Source organism: Embiotoca jacksoni, unplaced genomic scaffold (assembly GCF_022577435.1).
Source record: "Embiotoca jacksoni isolate LCO1_2020_lvr unplaced genomic scaffold, fEmbJac1.0.p SCAF_24, whole genome shotgun sequence".
NCBI lineage: Eukaryota > Metazoa > Chordata > Actinopteri > Embiotocidae > Embiotoca > Embiotoca jacksoni.
This window is the reverse complement of record NW_027185375.1, coordinates 1,963,480-1,977,211: the sequence shown is the minus strand read 5'-3', so window position 1 is coordinate 1,977,211 and position 13,732 is coordinate 1,963,480. Positions and strand designations below refer to the sequence as shown.

At 44.6% G+C, this 13,732-nt stretch overlaps 1 protein-coding gene across 2 annotated transcripts in view; it reads left to right on the top strand.

The window, feature by feature from the left end:
- Positions 1-13,732, top strand: part of shroom4 (shroom family member 4) — a 71,321-nt gene that overhangs the window by 46,038 nt on the left and 11,551 nt on the right. Inside the window, exons 3-5 of one of the 2 annotated variants that reach the window (XM_069158985.1) lie at positions 3,645-3,745; positions 3,784-3,889; positions 8,960-11,921. In XM_069158985.1, the coding sequence (XP_069015086.1) occupies positions 3,645-3,745; positions 3,784-3,889; positions 8,960-11,921 (3,169 nt within the window). The remainder of the gene's footprint in view (positions 1-3,644; positions 3,746-3,783; positions 3,890-8,959; positions 11,922-13,732) is intronic. The other variant, XM_069158984.1, reaches the window with a different exon arrangement.

The window sequence follows — 13,732 nt, the reverse complement described above, 5'->3', positions numbered from 1 at the left end:
GTTTTTCAATTTCCTCTGCCTCCCATTATCGCAGATTTGCTCCCATCTACGAAGTGCTGTTCTTCACATTATAAATCCCCAAATTTGTGGGATACATGGTCGCTGACTTTTCCTCAGGCGCTGCTCTCAGCACTTTGGAAAAACACTCATTGGTAATGTGGTTTCGGAGAACTTTTCCCCCCCTCTCCCCTGCATCGCTACGGAAACCGTACATTAGGTCTCTGAACCAGATTCTTAAATTGAGAGTCGGCACATTTGTCATCATTTATTTTTCCGGAGTTTATCGTACGCTCCGTGTCCGTCCAACTTTAGCGTCACATCGCTTGTTTTCATTTTCACAGTCATCAATCTCAGAAAGCTAAACTCGGAGAAAGAGAGGAGGTGGAGGCAGTGGGGGGCGGTGGGGGGGGGGGGGGTCTGCTAATGTTTGTGGTACGTTCAATAATGGTATTTTGTCTGCTTGAGTTTGGATAGTTCCCACACATATTCATGCACACACATGCAGCCGTAGACGTACATGCGCGGGAGCTACATAAACTTTCTCAGGGGATAATTTAAGGACATTGTCAGCGAGCTCGAACAATCAGCGGGCTCAGTCAGATAGAAATCCCTCTTGAGGACCCAGAACCAGGAAACCAGAGAGTTTATTTTGGATATGGGTCTCCTGCTCCCGCTTTATCATAAACAATAATACTCAGAAATGGTCCTTTCCTTTCCCCTCGTGGTGCCAGGATCCGCATTCTTCTCCCAAAATTGTACCTCCGAATGTTTTTTCGGAAATACCCTGAATAGTCTCATTTTACATTTTCGTACAGTGACTGTCAGTTTGCGGGCCTAAATGGTTCTCTCCCTTTGACGCGTTGTTGGGAATTAAAATTTCCGTCATAATTCACAGTCTGGCTGTTATTTCTGGTGTTTTCAGAGATGCTTTTAAGCATCACGTCAATCAAGAAAAGTCCATGTCAAGTTTGAAGTCATTTGAGACGAGTCACCAGTCAAAATCCAGTCTTAACTCAGTCAAGACAAGTTCAAGTGAAGTATGAGTCTTTTTAGCTCTTAGTCTCTCGTCAACGTAGACACATCCAAATAAAGTTTGAGTCTTGATAAGACACAATCGTCACAGGTCCAAGACAGATAAAGCACTTTATAAGTCCAGGTCAAGTCTTAAGTCAGTTGAGATAAGTCCAGGTCAAGTCTTAAGTCAGTTGAGATAAGTCCAGGTCAAGTGTCAAGCCAATAAAGACAAGTCCACGTCAAGTCTCTAGTCATTAAAGAAGAGGTCCATGTCAAGTCTTTGGTCAATTGAGACAAGTCAATGCCCAGTCTGTAGTCAACCAAATCAAGTTTGAATCTTGATAAGTGACAATTGACACATTTCCGAGACAAATCTTACGGCAGTCAAAATAAGTCCATGTCAAGTCTCAGGTCAATGTTTAATAAGTCCAGGTCAAGTCTTTAACAACAAAGATAAAAAACCAAGTCTCAAGTTTGCTGAGACGAGTCTTGCTGAGTCTCATATTGGTTTTTGACGAGTCCAAGTCCGGTTTCTACTGAAACGAGCCAAACCCAAGCGAAGTTGGAGGAAAGTTAAGTCTCCTCCTTTCTAAGGTGGATCGGAACAAATTCAAGTTAAGTCCCAAGTCAAATGAGACAAAGTCCAAGTCAGTTAAGAGTTGAATCGCGTCTCAAGTCCTTGTGGACGAGGCCATGTCAACTTAGGAGTCACTATTTTCAAGTTGCACGTCTTGACGTACTCAATTGCTCGTCATTAAAGTTACTTGGCATTTGAACATTTTCCTTTCAAACCTGTTGGTTACGTTGGTTACAGTAGAAAAAAAGGCCTGATCGGTTAATGTTCTGACCTCTGAGTCTTTTGAGAGGTATGTGTCAAGTCCCAAAGCAGCCACATTTTTATGAAACCCTCATATTTTGACTTTGATTGAAGCTCGGGTCAAAGGTCAACAGCTACGGTAGTTTTCTATTGTCCGTACAAGTTATTTCCGACCAAGCGTTACTCTAAAAAATACGATTCCCATCATGAAGTACCGTTCGGACTCCATGAATGTTACATTTATGTCCGACTTGTCCTCGTTTCTCGTTTTTAAAAAAAAAAAAATTCAGACGGCCTTACTGTTCCTCGGTCTGCTGGGGGTCGAGGTTGAATCTGACGAGCATATGGGATCGGAAGTCTGTATACGGGAATCGGCGAAATATCTTGGGATACGCAGGAAAGTCTGGCCTCAGATCAGACTGGACAACTCACTGTACATGTTAGATGGGTTTTTAATGGCAGCGCAGCGGAAGTCAAAAAAAATTGTAAGGAAGCCGTTTACGCACAATTTTGCTCGGCGAGGTCGCGAGGTGGGTCTTGATGTTTATGGGAGCCCCGATGCGCCCAGACACTTTGAAACTGTGATTGCAAATAAGGATGTCGTCTTAGCCGTCGTGCCAGAGTAAATCATATTTAGACAAAAAAATAAAAAATATAAAGATGTTACTTGAGGAAAAGGATCCTGTAGACATTCAAGAGTAGGTAAGAAAATAGAAAAATCTGCAGAGTATTAAAGGAAATGAACTCGCTGCCAAGGGAAAAAAGTTACACTGGAAGTGTTCGTGGAGGAAATACAACACCGAAGTAGCTTTTATTACATTGAAGTAAAATCTCAGGACTCACCGAAATTCAATTGGTCCTTAACTTGGACTGAAGTGGATTAAAAAAAAAAAAAAAAAGGCTCAGATGAATGGACAATGTGCCGTATATGAATATATCCAGTTTAAAGACCCCTCGACAGTAAAGTTCTGCCAGTATTCTTTCTCTGTTTGTTTCCGTCTTTTCAGGTCAAACATATTTTGAGTTTGTTCTAATTCTTTGAGTCTACTGGGTTCCAATCTGTAACACATGAATTTAGAGACGTCTTATTTGGGCAGTTTTCTTTCTAAGCGCTTTAGTTACGAGTGTAATTAAGCCACAGCTAATATACTGTTATCCGCGCCTTTATCAGTGTTTCCCAACTAATGGGTGGTGACCCACTTTCGGGCCACATTGAATGTGTCTTGGATGTGTGTGGGAAAAACTTCAGCAGTTTTTAACGTTTACATTTAAGTCTACAGAACTTCTGCTGCCGTGCTTTTATTTTGATGGACATGCGTTTGCGCCGTCGCTGTTCGCCGCCGGCGTTGTCATGACAGCGACCACGTCACATCAGGGGCTTGGAGGATTTGTCGATGGGTTTAGGATTAGATTAGCCTTCACTTTTTATTTCACGTTTCATACAGTTCCATTTTGATTTTATGATCATCACCGAAAGCATGTTTGCCTGTCGTTCAAGAGAAATCTGCCTTTTTATTCCATTGGCTTTTTAGCTTTAGTTGCACTTTTGTGCAACTAAGTGGCTCAAAAAGGAACAATGGCAGTCCTGATGCCGAACCAGTTCAGAACCACTGCTCTATATGACATATACGTTTGAGGGTTCATGGTGTATTTGTACTTTCAGCGTAGGAATTTGCTGGTTTCGTTTCAAATTTGAACTTTTAATATCAAAATTGCCATCAACTTCCTGCCTGCACAGGTCAGCGTGTCCACCACGTTTGTCTGACGCTCACCTGGGTTGTTTTTTCCTCCCCCCCTCTCTCGCCTCCAACAGGCGCAGCGTTCCTCACATCAGACCTCACTCCTGGCACCTGGCGAAGTTGTCGGAGCTGCCCCTTCCTCCACCTCCTCCTCCTCCTCCTCCTCCTCCTCCTCCTCCTCCTCCTCCTCCTTATCACCTCCTCCGCCGCCCTGCCTCCCCCCCACCGACTCCCCTCCCCTGCCCCCTCCTCCGCCTCCGTCTGCCATGCAGCTCCACCCCGGCCCCTACACACTACCCTGGCACACGACCGACAACAGGTGAGAGAGAGCGTCTTTCCCCCCCGATCAACAACGTGATTGACATGTGATGGCGATGGACCAGAACTGGAACCATCAGACATTTTGATACTCAGGGCAAAAAAACAAAAAACAGCAGGATAATTGGATGACTTCATTGGCTAATAGAGGCCAAGTAAATACCTTGGCCTTGGTATCTCTCTGTTTCCTCATTCCTCAGCAAGAAAAATCAATATAGGATTATTGATTTTTCGATAATAGGTAGGTCACCAGTCTGCAAGTTACCCAGTCCTGAAGTCACCGCCGTCTGTTTCAGAACAACCCCCTCACACGACTTCTGACACTTTCCAACTCCAACTTATAAAAGTTTACTTGTGTGTTCATAGGCTTGCTTGTTTTTTCTTTAATGGAGGAAAATGACACAATTATGAACACGCAAAACAGACCCTCGACAGATCACGAATTATGACTTTAATAAATAGAATGATCTATCTTTTAATTTCCCTTAATGAATAGATTAAACATTTAATCTATAAAATGTGCCTCAGATCAAAGTGATGCCCGTTTTGTCCGACCGCTCGTTTAAAACCTAAATGAATTCCCTTTACAGTGATATTAAGTAAAAAAAAAAAAAAGAAGAGATTTTTATACAATTTATAGTAATCAAAATTTATATATTTACAAAGCTAAAACCAGCAGGTTCTTTGTAATTTTGCTTTATTTTGCTTTATTTATTTATTCTAATGATAAATCAATCAAAATCAATTTGACAAAGTTCAAATTGTGGTTAAAATTGACACCTTTTCTGTATTTACATTGTATTTATACAGCGTATTACAGCTGGAAATTAAGCTTATTACGTTTTTTACAAATTGCCTAATGTGCATTTTTAACCGGATTGTGTCATCCCATAGTTGTGACTCACACACTGTGAGCCCGTCTGGGATTTTTTTTTTTTTTTTGGTCCCTGTTCCCCCTAAAACGCCAACAATCGACAGGAAACAAGGTGACATCACCGCGTTATAATGTCGGCACTGCCCACGCAGGAAGCCCATTGGTCTATTTTTGGCCTGTATTTAAACATTCCAAAAGCGATAACCAATCAGATCGCTCTGGGGAGCTGCTGTTTGTCCGTCTGTGGGGGGTCAGGTGGAGGTTTTTGTCCGCGGTGGTGAAATCGTTCCGTTTTGATTGAAATGTCCCTAATTGGTTTTTTTTTAAGAACAGATTTTTTTTTTTTTTTTTACAGCTTTAGTTTTATTTGTCCTACGATTGATCACCTGGGCTAAAAACGGATTCGCGTTAATCACTTATTGGCCTTTCTAGCTAAAATCAGGAGGTTTAAAGATCGGACGTAAAATGTCGATCACTTAGCGCCCGGCCAACATTATCCACCATAAGTTTACCAGTCACACCAATAAGGCCGTTGTGTTTATTTGACCAATTTGGTGTTTCCAGGGCCGATACCAATTGTTGGAAATCAAGGAGACCAAAAAAAAAAAGATATATTTGCAACAGATATACATTTACAGTAAAACTGTCAAAACTTGGAATAATAAAACTCTAAACTCTTCTCAAATGCTTTTAAGCATATGTATAATGAAAAGAGAACTTTTCAACATTATCTTCAAATATAAAGTGCAGAGATTTGTTAATTAATCGACTATTTGATTGACACAAAACTAATAGCTAACTATTCTAATTGTTGATGAATCATTTTGAGCCTTTTCTCTTTTATTAAAACAATGCGAAAATTCTCCAATTCCAGCTTCTTAAATGTGAATATTTTCTAGTTTCTTTCGTCCTCCATGATAATAAACAAAATTTGTTTTGGTTGTGGTTATTGGTCGAGACTAAACATGACATTTTCGGCCGCACCATAAACTTTGGCCGTAAACGTTGACGACCAAACACAACTGACCGATTAATCGAGAAAGTAACCAACGGATAATGAAAATGACCGTCGGTTGCGGCCGCCCAGGCAGGCTGAATAAAAGAAGTCTTTGTATTACAGAATGATCTCACCAAGATAAACTGTAATCCTTTAAAGAGAAAAAGAGGAAGTCGCCACCATCTGTATGTTGACTCACAGTAAAAAAAAAAAAAAAAAAAAAAAAAATAGCCTTTCTGTCTTTGTTGTCAGCTCGGTGATGTTAGTGGTTCGTACTGTTCTCCTTTCGATAAGAATCAGTGATATAACATGCCGCTATTAGATTTAATAGTCCCACGTGGATTAGATAGCAGTGTGTGTGTGTGTGTGTGTGTGTGTGTGTGTGTGTGTGTGTGTGTGTGTGTGTGTGTGTGTGTGTGTGTGTGTGTGTGTGTGTGTGTGTGTGGGTCTCTTATTCCCACAGTTTCTTGCCTGCCTGATCTCATCACACACACACACACACACACACACACACACACACACACACACACACACACACACACACACACATCATCATCTGATGAGGAGGCAGCTCCCGGCATAACTCTGGACAATGGCATGTGACTCCCAGAACATGTGGACAAAGAGAGGAAGACATTCAATAAACTGTGTTTGTGTGAAGGAGAGGGACATTTTGTGCAGTCTGTGCATGTGTGTGTGTGTGTGTGTGTGTGTGTGTGTGTGTGTGTGTGTGTGTGTGTCTTCATGTAAGCAGTTGAGAGTTTTCAAGTTTCCTGACTGATTTAATCCAACGGTCTCCCATGCCCCCGTCGTGTGCGTGGCCGTGCTGCTGTATCTGTGTCAGCCCTCACATGTTCCACATCACATTGCCGTCTGATTGGGCAGGAGTGACTGTCATTTCCTGTCCAGCTCCCGTCTCATTTCTTCCCTTCCTCTCTTCTCCGTCACCCAGGTCAAATCCGTACAGAAGTCACTTCTTTCTCATTCATCGCTCACTTCCTTCAAAGATGGTTTTCTCATGCAGATAACGAAGCCCTTGTGGTGATTTCTTTGCACAAAGCTGATGTAAGCATGATGTAAAAGAATATAGGTTCTCTGGAGTGGGCGAAATGGACAGAATCAGGATGTCTTTGACCGAATACCTCGATACGGCAACAATATTGTAGGCATGTCTATTTGTGCTTTTAATATATATTTAAATAATGCAGTGTCACCCCCCCCCCCCTAAAACGGGTGCACAGGAAATAAGTAAATATAGTAGTTACTGGACATAACTGCAGTTCTATGAGTACGTTCGTATTTTGTTTCTTTCAGACACACTGCAATGAGAAATTCGACGACTAACTATATTAGTCATGTTGATGTAAGGACGAAGTGGGTGACGACAAATACTAAAAAAGCAAAGGCAGAAAAAACACGGGTTTCCCACGTGTGATCACTTGTGACACATGTTGCAGGAAATGATAACATTGGGAAAATGTGGAAAACAGTTTTCTCCTGGGAATCTACACGGGCTTCTTACATTACACCATGATGATGTGCCTAAACCACATGTTTCCCGTGGACAAAATATATGTTTCACATGAGTTTTGCACATGTGAAATTTAATGTGTTTTTTCCGTAAGGGTGTTTAGTTCAGAAAATCACATCACTTCGCTGTAATACAGCCTTGAAACCAACGGCTGCCAATCAAACCACTGGACGACGTGAACACAAAGTCTTATTCTGAAAATACTATTCTGAGGTTGAAAGACCGAGTTGAGGTCGGAAACAAAAAAATGCTTTTTAAAGCTGGAATCGTAAACCATAAATACCACAGAAACAGCCTGGTGATAGTCGGCCGGTGGTTTTCACCCTCACCGGTCGGAGATCAAAAGCCTTCTAGAAATGTCTCTCCCCTGTAACTCCCTCCTTTGTCTCCTTGGCAACTTTTCCCATTGTTTGAATAAGACACCAAAGAAATACAAAGGGGGTGAGCAACCGCTCCCTCCTCTTTTATAGGAAAAGGAAATACCACAATAAAACGTCTGCAGATTTTTGTTGGGAGCTTTTACGGGTTGGATGTGGAAAGCTCGGTGCCCTTACCCTTGGGTTGAATTTTCATTGCCAAAATGTGTGAAATGAATTTTTCTATCCCTAAGCTCTCCTTTAGTTCCCCGACATTTTGTCCTATGTGGCTTTCCCCACGATGTTCAGATTATTATATTATTACCGTTTTGCGTGATTTTGGGGTCATTTTTTTGGGGCCTGGCAAACATGTGTCGTGATGTGTCGCAGAGGTTACACAGGTGAGATCCAAACTCAGGACTTCGTGGTTGATTTGAGCAACATTCGATATACAGTACATCTGACAGTTTGCAATGTCTGTTTGCCCTCGAAGGGAAAACCTCATGTGTTTCTCATCCTCAGATTTTATTCCCCCGTTAACATTTTTCGAAAGAATCTTTTCTTATCTAAATCAAGTGTATACAGATCTGTTTTACAGATTGCAGGGGGTGCAAAGGGAAATTTTGAGCTATCAAGATGAAATAGTTTTTTGTTTTTTTCTGGTATTTTTTTTTTAGAAAGGAAAACAAGAGAACAAGATTTTTTCTTAATTGTTTCAAAAAGCCAGTATTATTTTGGTATTAATCTACGTTTGATGTAAAGGGGATCTGACAGGAAGAATCCAAAAGCGGAAGAAAGGAATGAAGGGGGAAGACGAAAGAGGAATCGGGAAGATTTAGAGATTCTGACTCCGGGCAGTAGGAGTTGATGAGGAGGAAATCCCTCTCCGCCTAAAGAGGCTTCCTCCGAGGGGCTTTAAAAACACATGGTGCCGCCGTGGATCTTCGGCTCATGGCTGATAGGAAACAGATTCCCCAGCTGTCCCAGACCAAATGTACTGTATATGTTTGGAGGGGTAATTGCAACTTGCCACTTCCAAATTAAAGACGACTTGCTGCGTATAGTCTCTGAACGCGTCGGAAACTTTGATTTCTATTCTACAGTTGTTTTACAACCCAGATCTCTAGTTACTACTAGGGAGTTGTAATTAATGTTCTCAATGTGCAATTAGTAACTTTGTAAAAGTTCCCACACACGAAGGACACATTAGTTTGCTTTTTTTTTTTTTGTGTCTGTAAAGCATCTGAAAGCATTAGTTCATGCCTGTTTTCGAAGCGCTTAAGTTGATCTTGTAAATTTCCATCTCTCCGCAGTGACTTGTCCATGCAGTGGGGTCAGCTGTCCAGACCGTACTCCTCCACCGACCGAAGCAGTTCCCTGGGCTCCATGGAGAGCTTGGACACGCCGACGCCCACAACGCAGCCATACTCCGACTCCCATAATTCGCCCGTCGACCCCACCCTCTTCAACGACAAGAGAGACTCTGCCTACAGCTCCTTCTCCGCCAGCTCAAACACTTCCGACTACGCGGCGGTGCCGCTCAGGCCCGGCGAAGCCTGCTCCATGGATAACCTCCTCCAGAGCCTGGGGCCGACTTGTCAAGGCTACCCTGGTGGTGACGCCTCAAGCCTGGCGAGGTCGTCTGGGAACGCCCCGGATGAGGTGCCGCTGATCGTTCACAAGTCCAGATCACTGACCAGGCTGAGACCGAGGCCCGTTGTAGTAAAAGAGAGGCCTTCGTCCTGCTGTTATGAAGTGGAGAAAAGAGGAGGAGACTTTGAGGTTGTAAGAAATGGAGAAAGGGGAGCGGAAAGAAAGATCAACCCCCCTCAGCCTCCAACTAGGAAGGACAGTTTCAGGGCAACCCGTCGTCCTAAAGTTGTCAACAAACGTTGCACTTCTGCTCCTATTGAAAATTCCAGTGTTTCCTGTTATTATGAGGAAAACAAGTCCTCTTTGAATACTGAATCAGGAATTCATAATGGCTTCCCTGCACCAGAGGAAGGCGAGCAAACTGGGAATTTCAAAGAGGATGCCTTAGATTCGCCCTTTATCCAAAGACAGACTGAAGACACTAGACACATCAGATGTGATACTGGTGCCGATAAAGACTTCAAATCGGAGACAACCTCAGATCACCTCTCTGTCCCAGTAACTGCCTCCCTAGCCCCCATCGCCTCCTCTGATCCTGGCTCCTCACCTGCAGAGTCCCCCATGGAAGTTCAAGGGCAGTCTCTCATTACGCACTCCCAGACCAAGCACTCCTCTACGGGGCTGCACCGGCACAGCGCCCCCGGTAAGCTGCCCGCTTCACGACTTAAGTTGTTGCAGTTCAACAGTGAAACCTCCTCTTTGGAGCTTTACAATCCATCAACCCCCTGTGATCCCTCATCGCCCCCTTGTAGCAAACAGTGGTCCCCTTCTTCGCTTCAGCCCACGACGGAAGACCAGGAAGCTTGTCACAACCACCTTCACGCCCCGTCAAACAAATGGGGAGGCAGCAGATGCTCAACCCCAGGATCTGTGTTCTTGGAAGGCGATGATGACGATGGAGATTCAAGTGGGAGGCTGGAAGAGAGGAGTATGAACGGCGGATCCGTCTCACCGATCCATCATCACATCCCTTGGGGTCGCTCGGTGAGTGTACCGGGGGAGCCCACGGGCTCGGCAACACAGGAAAGGTTGAGCTCTGACCAGATGCTAGAGAGGGATTTTGTGCCACTTAGTGCTGCTGCCAGTGTGGATTCCTTACTGGAGGAGCAAAGAGACGTCGAGAGGGAAAAAAGCGGAGGGTACAAAGTGGAGGACGTGATAGGAGAGGCAGCCATGAAGAAGTCCAACTCATCCAGGAACCTGCGACGGAACCGTCGACGCAGCGAACGATTTGCTACCAACCTGCGCAACGAGATTCAGAGGAAAAAGGCCCAGCTGCAGAGCAGTCGTGGCCCAGGAGGGTTACTCTGCAGTGGAGAGACTGTCCAAGAGGAGGAGGGTCCAGATTTCAGTGAGGACGGGGCAGGCCGGGACCTGCCTGCCCAGAAAAAAGGTTCCAAAGTTGCATTTGCCTCCCTTACTATTCCCCAAGAAACCCCGACCACAGCACCGGTCAAGACATCAAACAACGCGAGGGAATCGAACCACGATGCCTCGCAGACTCAGTCCACGACCTATCCTCAGGACAATAATCAATCCAACTCCGTTCAGATTCTGGACCCAGGTGTGCCACCTACGGCCAGTTTTGGTGTCGGCATCCGAGTTGTGGAGGAACCAGCTCCTGCTGGCAAGGCCCGCCGTTGGCGTTGGACCCCCGAGCACAAACTCCAACCGGAACCTGATCCAGACCAAGGTGGCTTGGGTGAGAAGGTGTTAGGCGTCTCAGGGTCACGTCACGGGGTTTGCTCCTTCACCCCCTCGTCCACTACCTCCTACAGCCGCTCCTCTTCGTGTTCTCGGACGGACGAGTCGGACATCCTTCCGTTCGCAGATAGAATGAAGTTCTTCGAGGCGACGAGCAAGGGCATCTCCGTACCAAATATCTCGAGTCTGTCAAGTTCCAGGCAGAGAAAAAACTCCCGCCATCAGGAGCACCAGGGAGGGGAGCCCGGTCAACCCGCATCGCAGAGGAGATACTCCTACCAGGGGGGGCTTTTGCAGGATAGTGCCCTGCTTCCGAACACGACGGAGGCCAGGAGGCAGTCTGTGAGTACCGCCAGGGAAAGGCAGAAGGAGAAGGAGAGGGAACAAGCGAGGGAAATAGAGAAGAGGGCGAGGGAACGAGAGCGGGAAGAGAGGTTAAGAGAACGGGAGCGGCAGCAGGAGAAGGAAAGACGAGCGAGGGAATTGGAAATGGAGAGCGCGAGGCTGAGGGAGATTCAGCGGGAGAGGGAACGAGAGGAGAGGGCGAGACGGTGGGAAAGGGAAAGAGAGAAGGAGCTTGAGTCGGAGAGAGAAAAGGAGACGGAGAGAGCCGGAGATAAGGAGCGACTCCAAAAGGAAAGGGAGAAAGAGCTCGAGAGGGAAAGAGAGAAGGAAAGGGAGGAAGATTCTCAGCTCGCCTCGCAACGGGAGTTTTACGGCAATTCTGGCATCAAAGAAAGAAATCAAGACTTCCAGCACAAGGACAACTTCCACAGCCTCCAGCCCAAACCTCCGGCATTCCCCCAGAATCAAGTCCCGCGATCGGCTTTTCATCCAGTCAGCACCAAGTCCCGGCAGCTGGAGAATCAGCAAGCTCTGCACCAGGGTTACACAGCAAGGAGCTACACGCCCACAGAGGTAAGAGTGCTGCTTATTGGTTTCGTTGTTGAACTAAATGGCATTTGTAAGGTTCATGAAAGAGTCAAGACTTTTCTGTTTTCCAGGCATCTGGATTTTTAACTTAACTCTCAGATTTATAGGCAAAAAGACATGTCAGCACATTTACCCTTATTCCACTTATTCAGAGTGGCTTTACATTTTTTTCTTTAAGTAGAATTTATTGTGGGTAAAAGTGCTCAGTATTTTAAACTATTAAATTGTCACAACTAATAAGTGGCTCGACTGGACGGCCTACAACCAAAACATTATTCATCGGAAGTGCTGTGAATTTCTATACTAAAGCAAGATTATTTCAAGGTATCTATCCTTTTCGCGATATAAATACGTTAGTAGTTCCACTGTACATCCGTTAACAAGTATGTTTACGAGCCTCGCAGCTGGTGTTCCAGCAGCAGTTCTGCTAAGTTAAATACCAGCAAGGAAACCAAGTAACGCCTTTCACAGCGAAAGATAAACTTTGCAGATGACTGAAATCAGACTGTGGTTTTGGACTGAACTGAAATGACCACTGGAGACTGAAACCTATCCGGGATCTTTCAACCGGCACCAGAAAAGGGAATTGAGCGGCCACTCTTTGGATATCGAATGCTAAGTGGCCACTCGGTCCAAGTGCTCTGTGGTTTAAACGACTGGTTTGAAGTCGAACCTCACATCCTGCATGTGTGGTCAGGGTCTGAAATCCTCATTGTAAAAATGAGCGGATCATTGAACTAGTTCATGGAACTGAGGGGGAGGTTGGGCAACAGCGGCGGACACTTGTGTCAGCGGTAATAGCGGCGTCGGGTTACATCTTTACCGCAAATTGATTCGGGAGCCTCAGCGGGGGGTTGCAGCACCTCGTCTGAACTTTTACAGCTCCTTCGAACTTCGACCTATTGGTCCCCTCGTCGTCTGACAGTCTGAGCGATCGAACCTGACATTTGTTTTGGACTAAATATCAGTTCAGCTCAAGATTTTTTTCGGGCTCGAGCCAACGCAGTTTCGTCGTCTTCGTAAGGTTTCGTTCCCTCGGGGGAGCCTCAAATCAAAGGTTGTTTGGTTGGATGCCACGGCGATAACCCCACGCGATGAAATCCGTCAGACGTCCAGAAGTTTTAACAGTAACAGATGTGCTGGATGTTTGATTCCCCAGAGGCACAAACACATATTTCATATTAAATGAAACGGGGAATTGGGGTTTATTCATTAAGGTGTGTGCTTTCATGTTCCAGTATGTGTTTTGGACGCAGGAAGGAAACAGAATGTGAAAATCGAGGCTGCTATTTCAGTGCGTTTCCATTTTAGAGGCCCAGCTGTGTTTTCACATGAATTCTTTTTGGCAAAATTATACAATCAGATTAAATGATTTCTTACATCCCACCTCGTTACTTGAACATTAAATTTACCCTTTGATGCAATTTGCCCCTTTTCCTCAAAGGACATTGATTTTAGATCAGTAAAGAAAACATGGCGTGCAAAGCCTTCGTTATATTCTAAATGAAACACATTCACAGCGATCATTCACATGCTGAATTTGCAGTTTATGTTTTGTAAATTGGAACACTTGCCTGGTTTTATAAATTTAATCTGGACAAGAAAGGAGCTGAATTAAAGTTTAATTTTCAGCTGTTTTGGGGAGAGCAACAGTTCAAATGCCAAGAAAAAGAAGCATCGTTATTACTCATGGTGGGTTAGTTTGCATGTTGATAGTTTTTCTTTTCACTTGGTGTTTCTGTTGGATATCAACGTTAGTGCTGCAAGTAATACGTTTTTAGATTGATTTGGTTTTT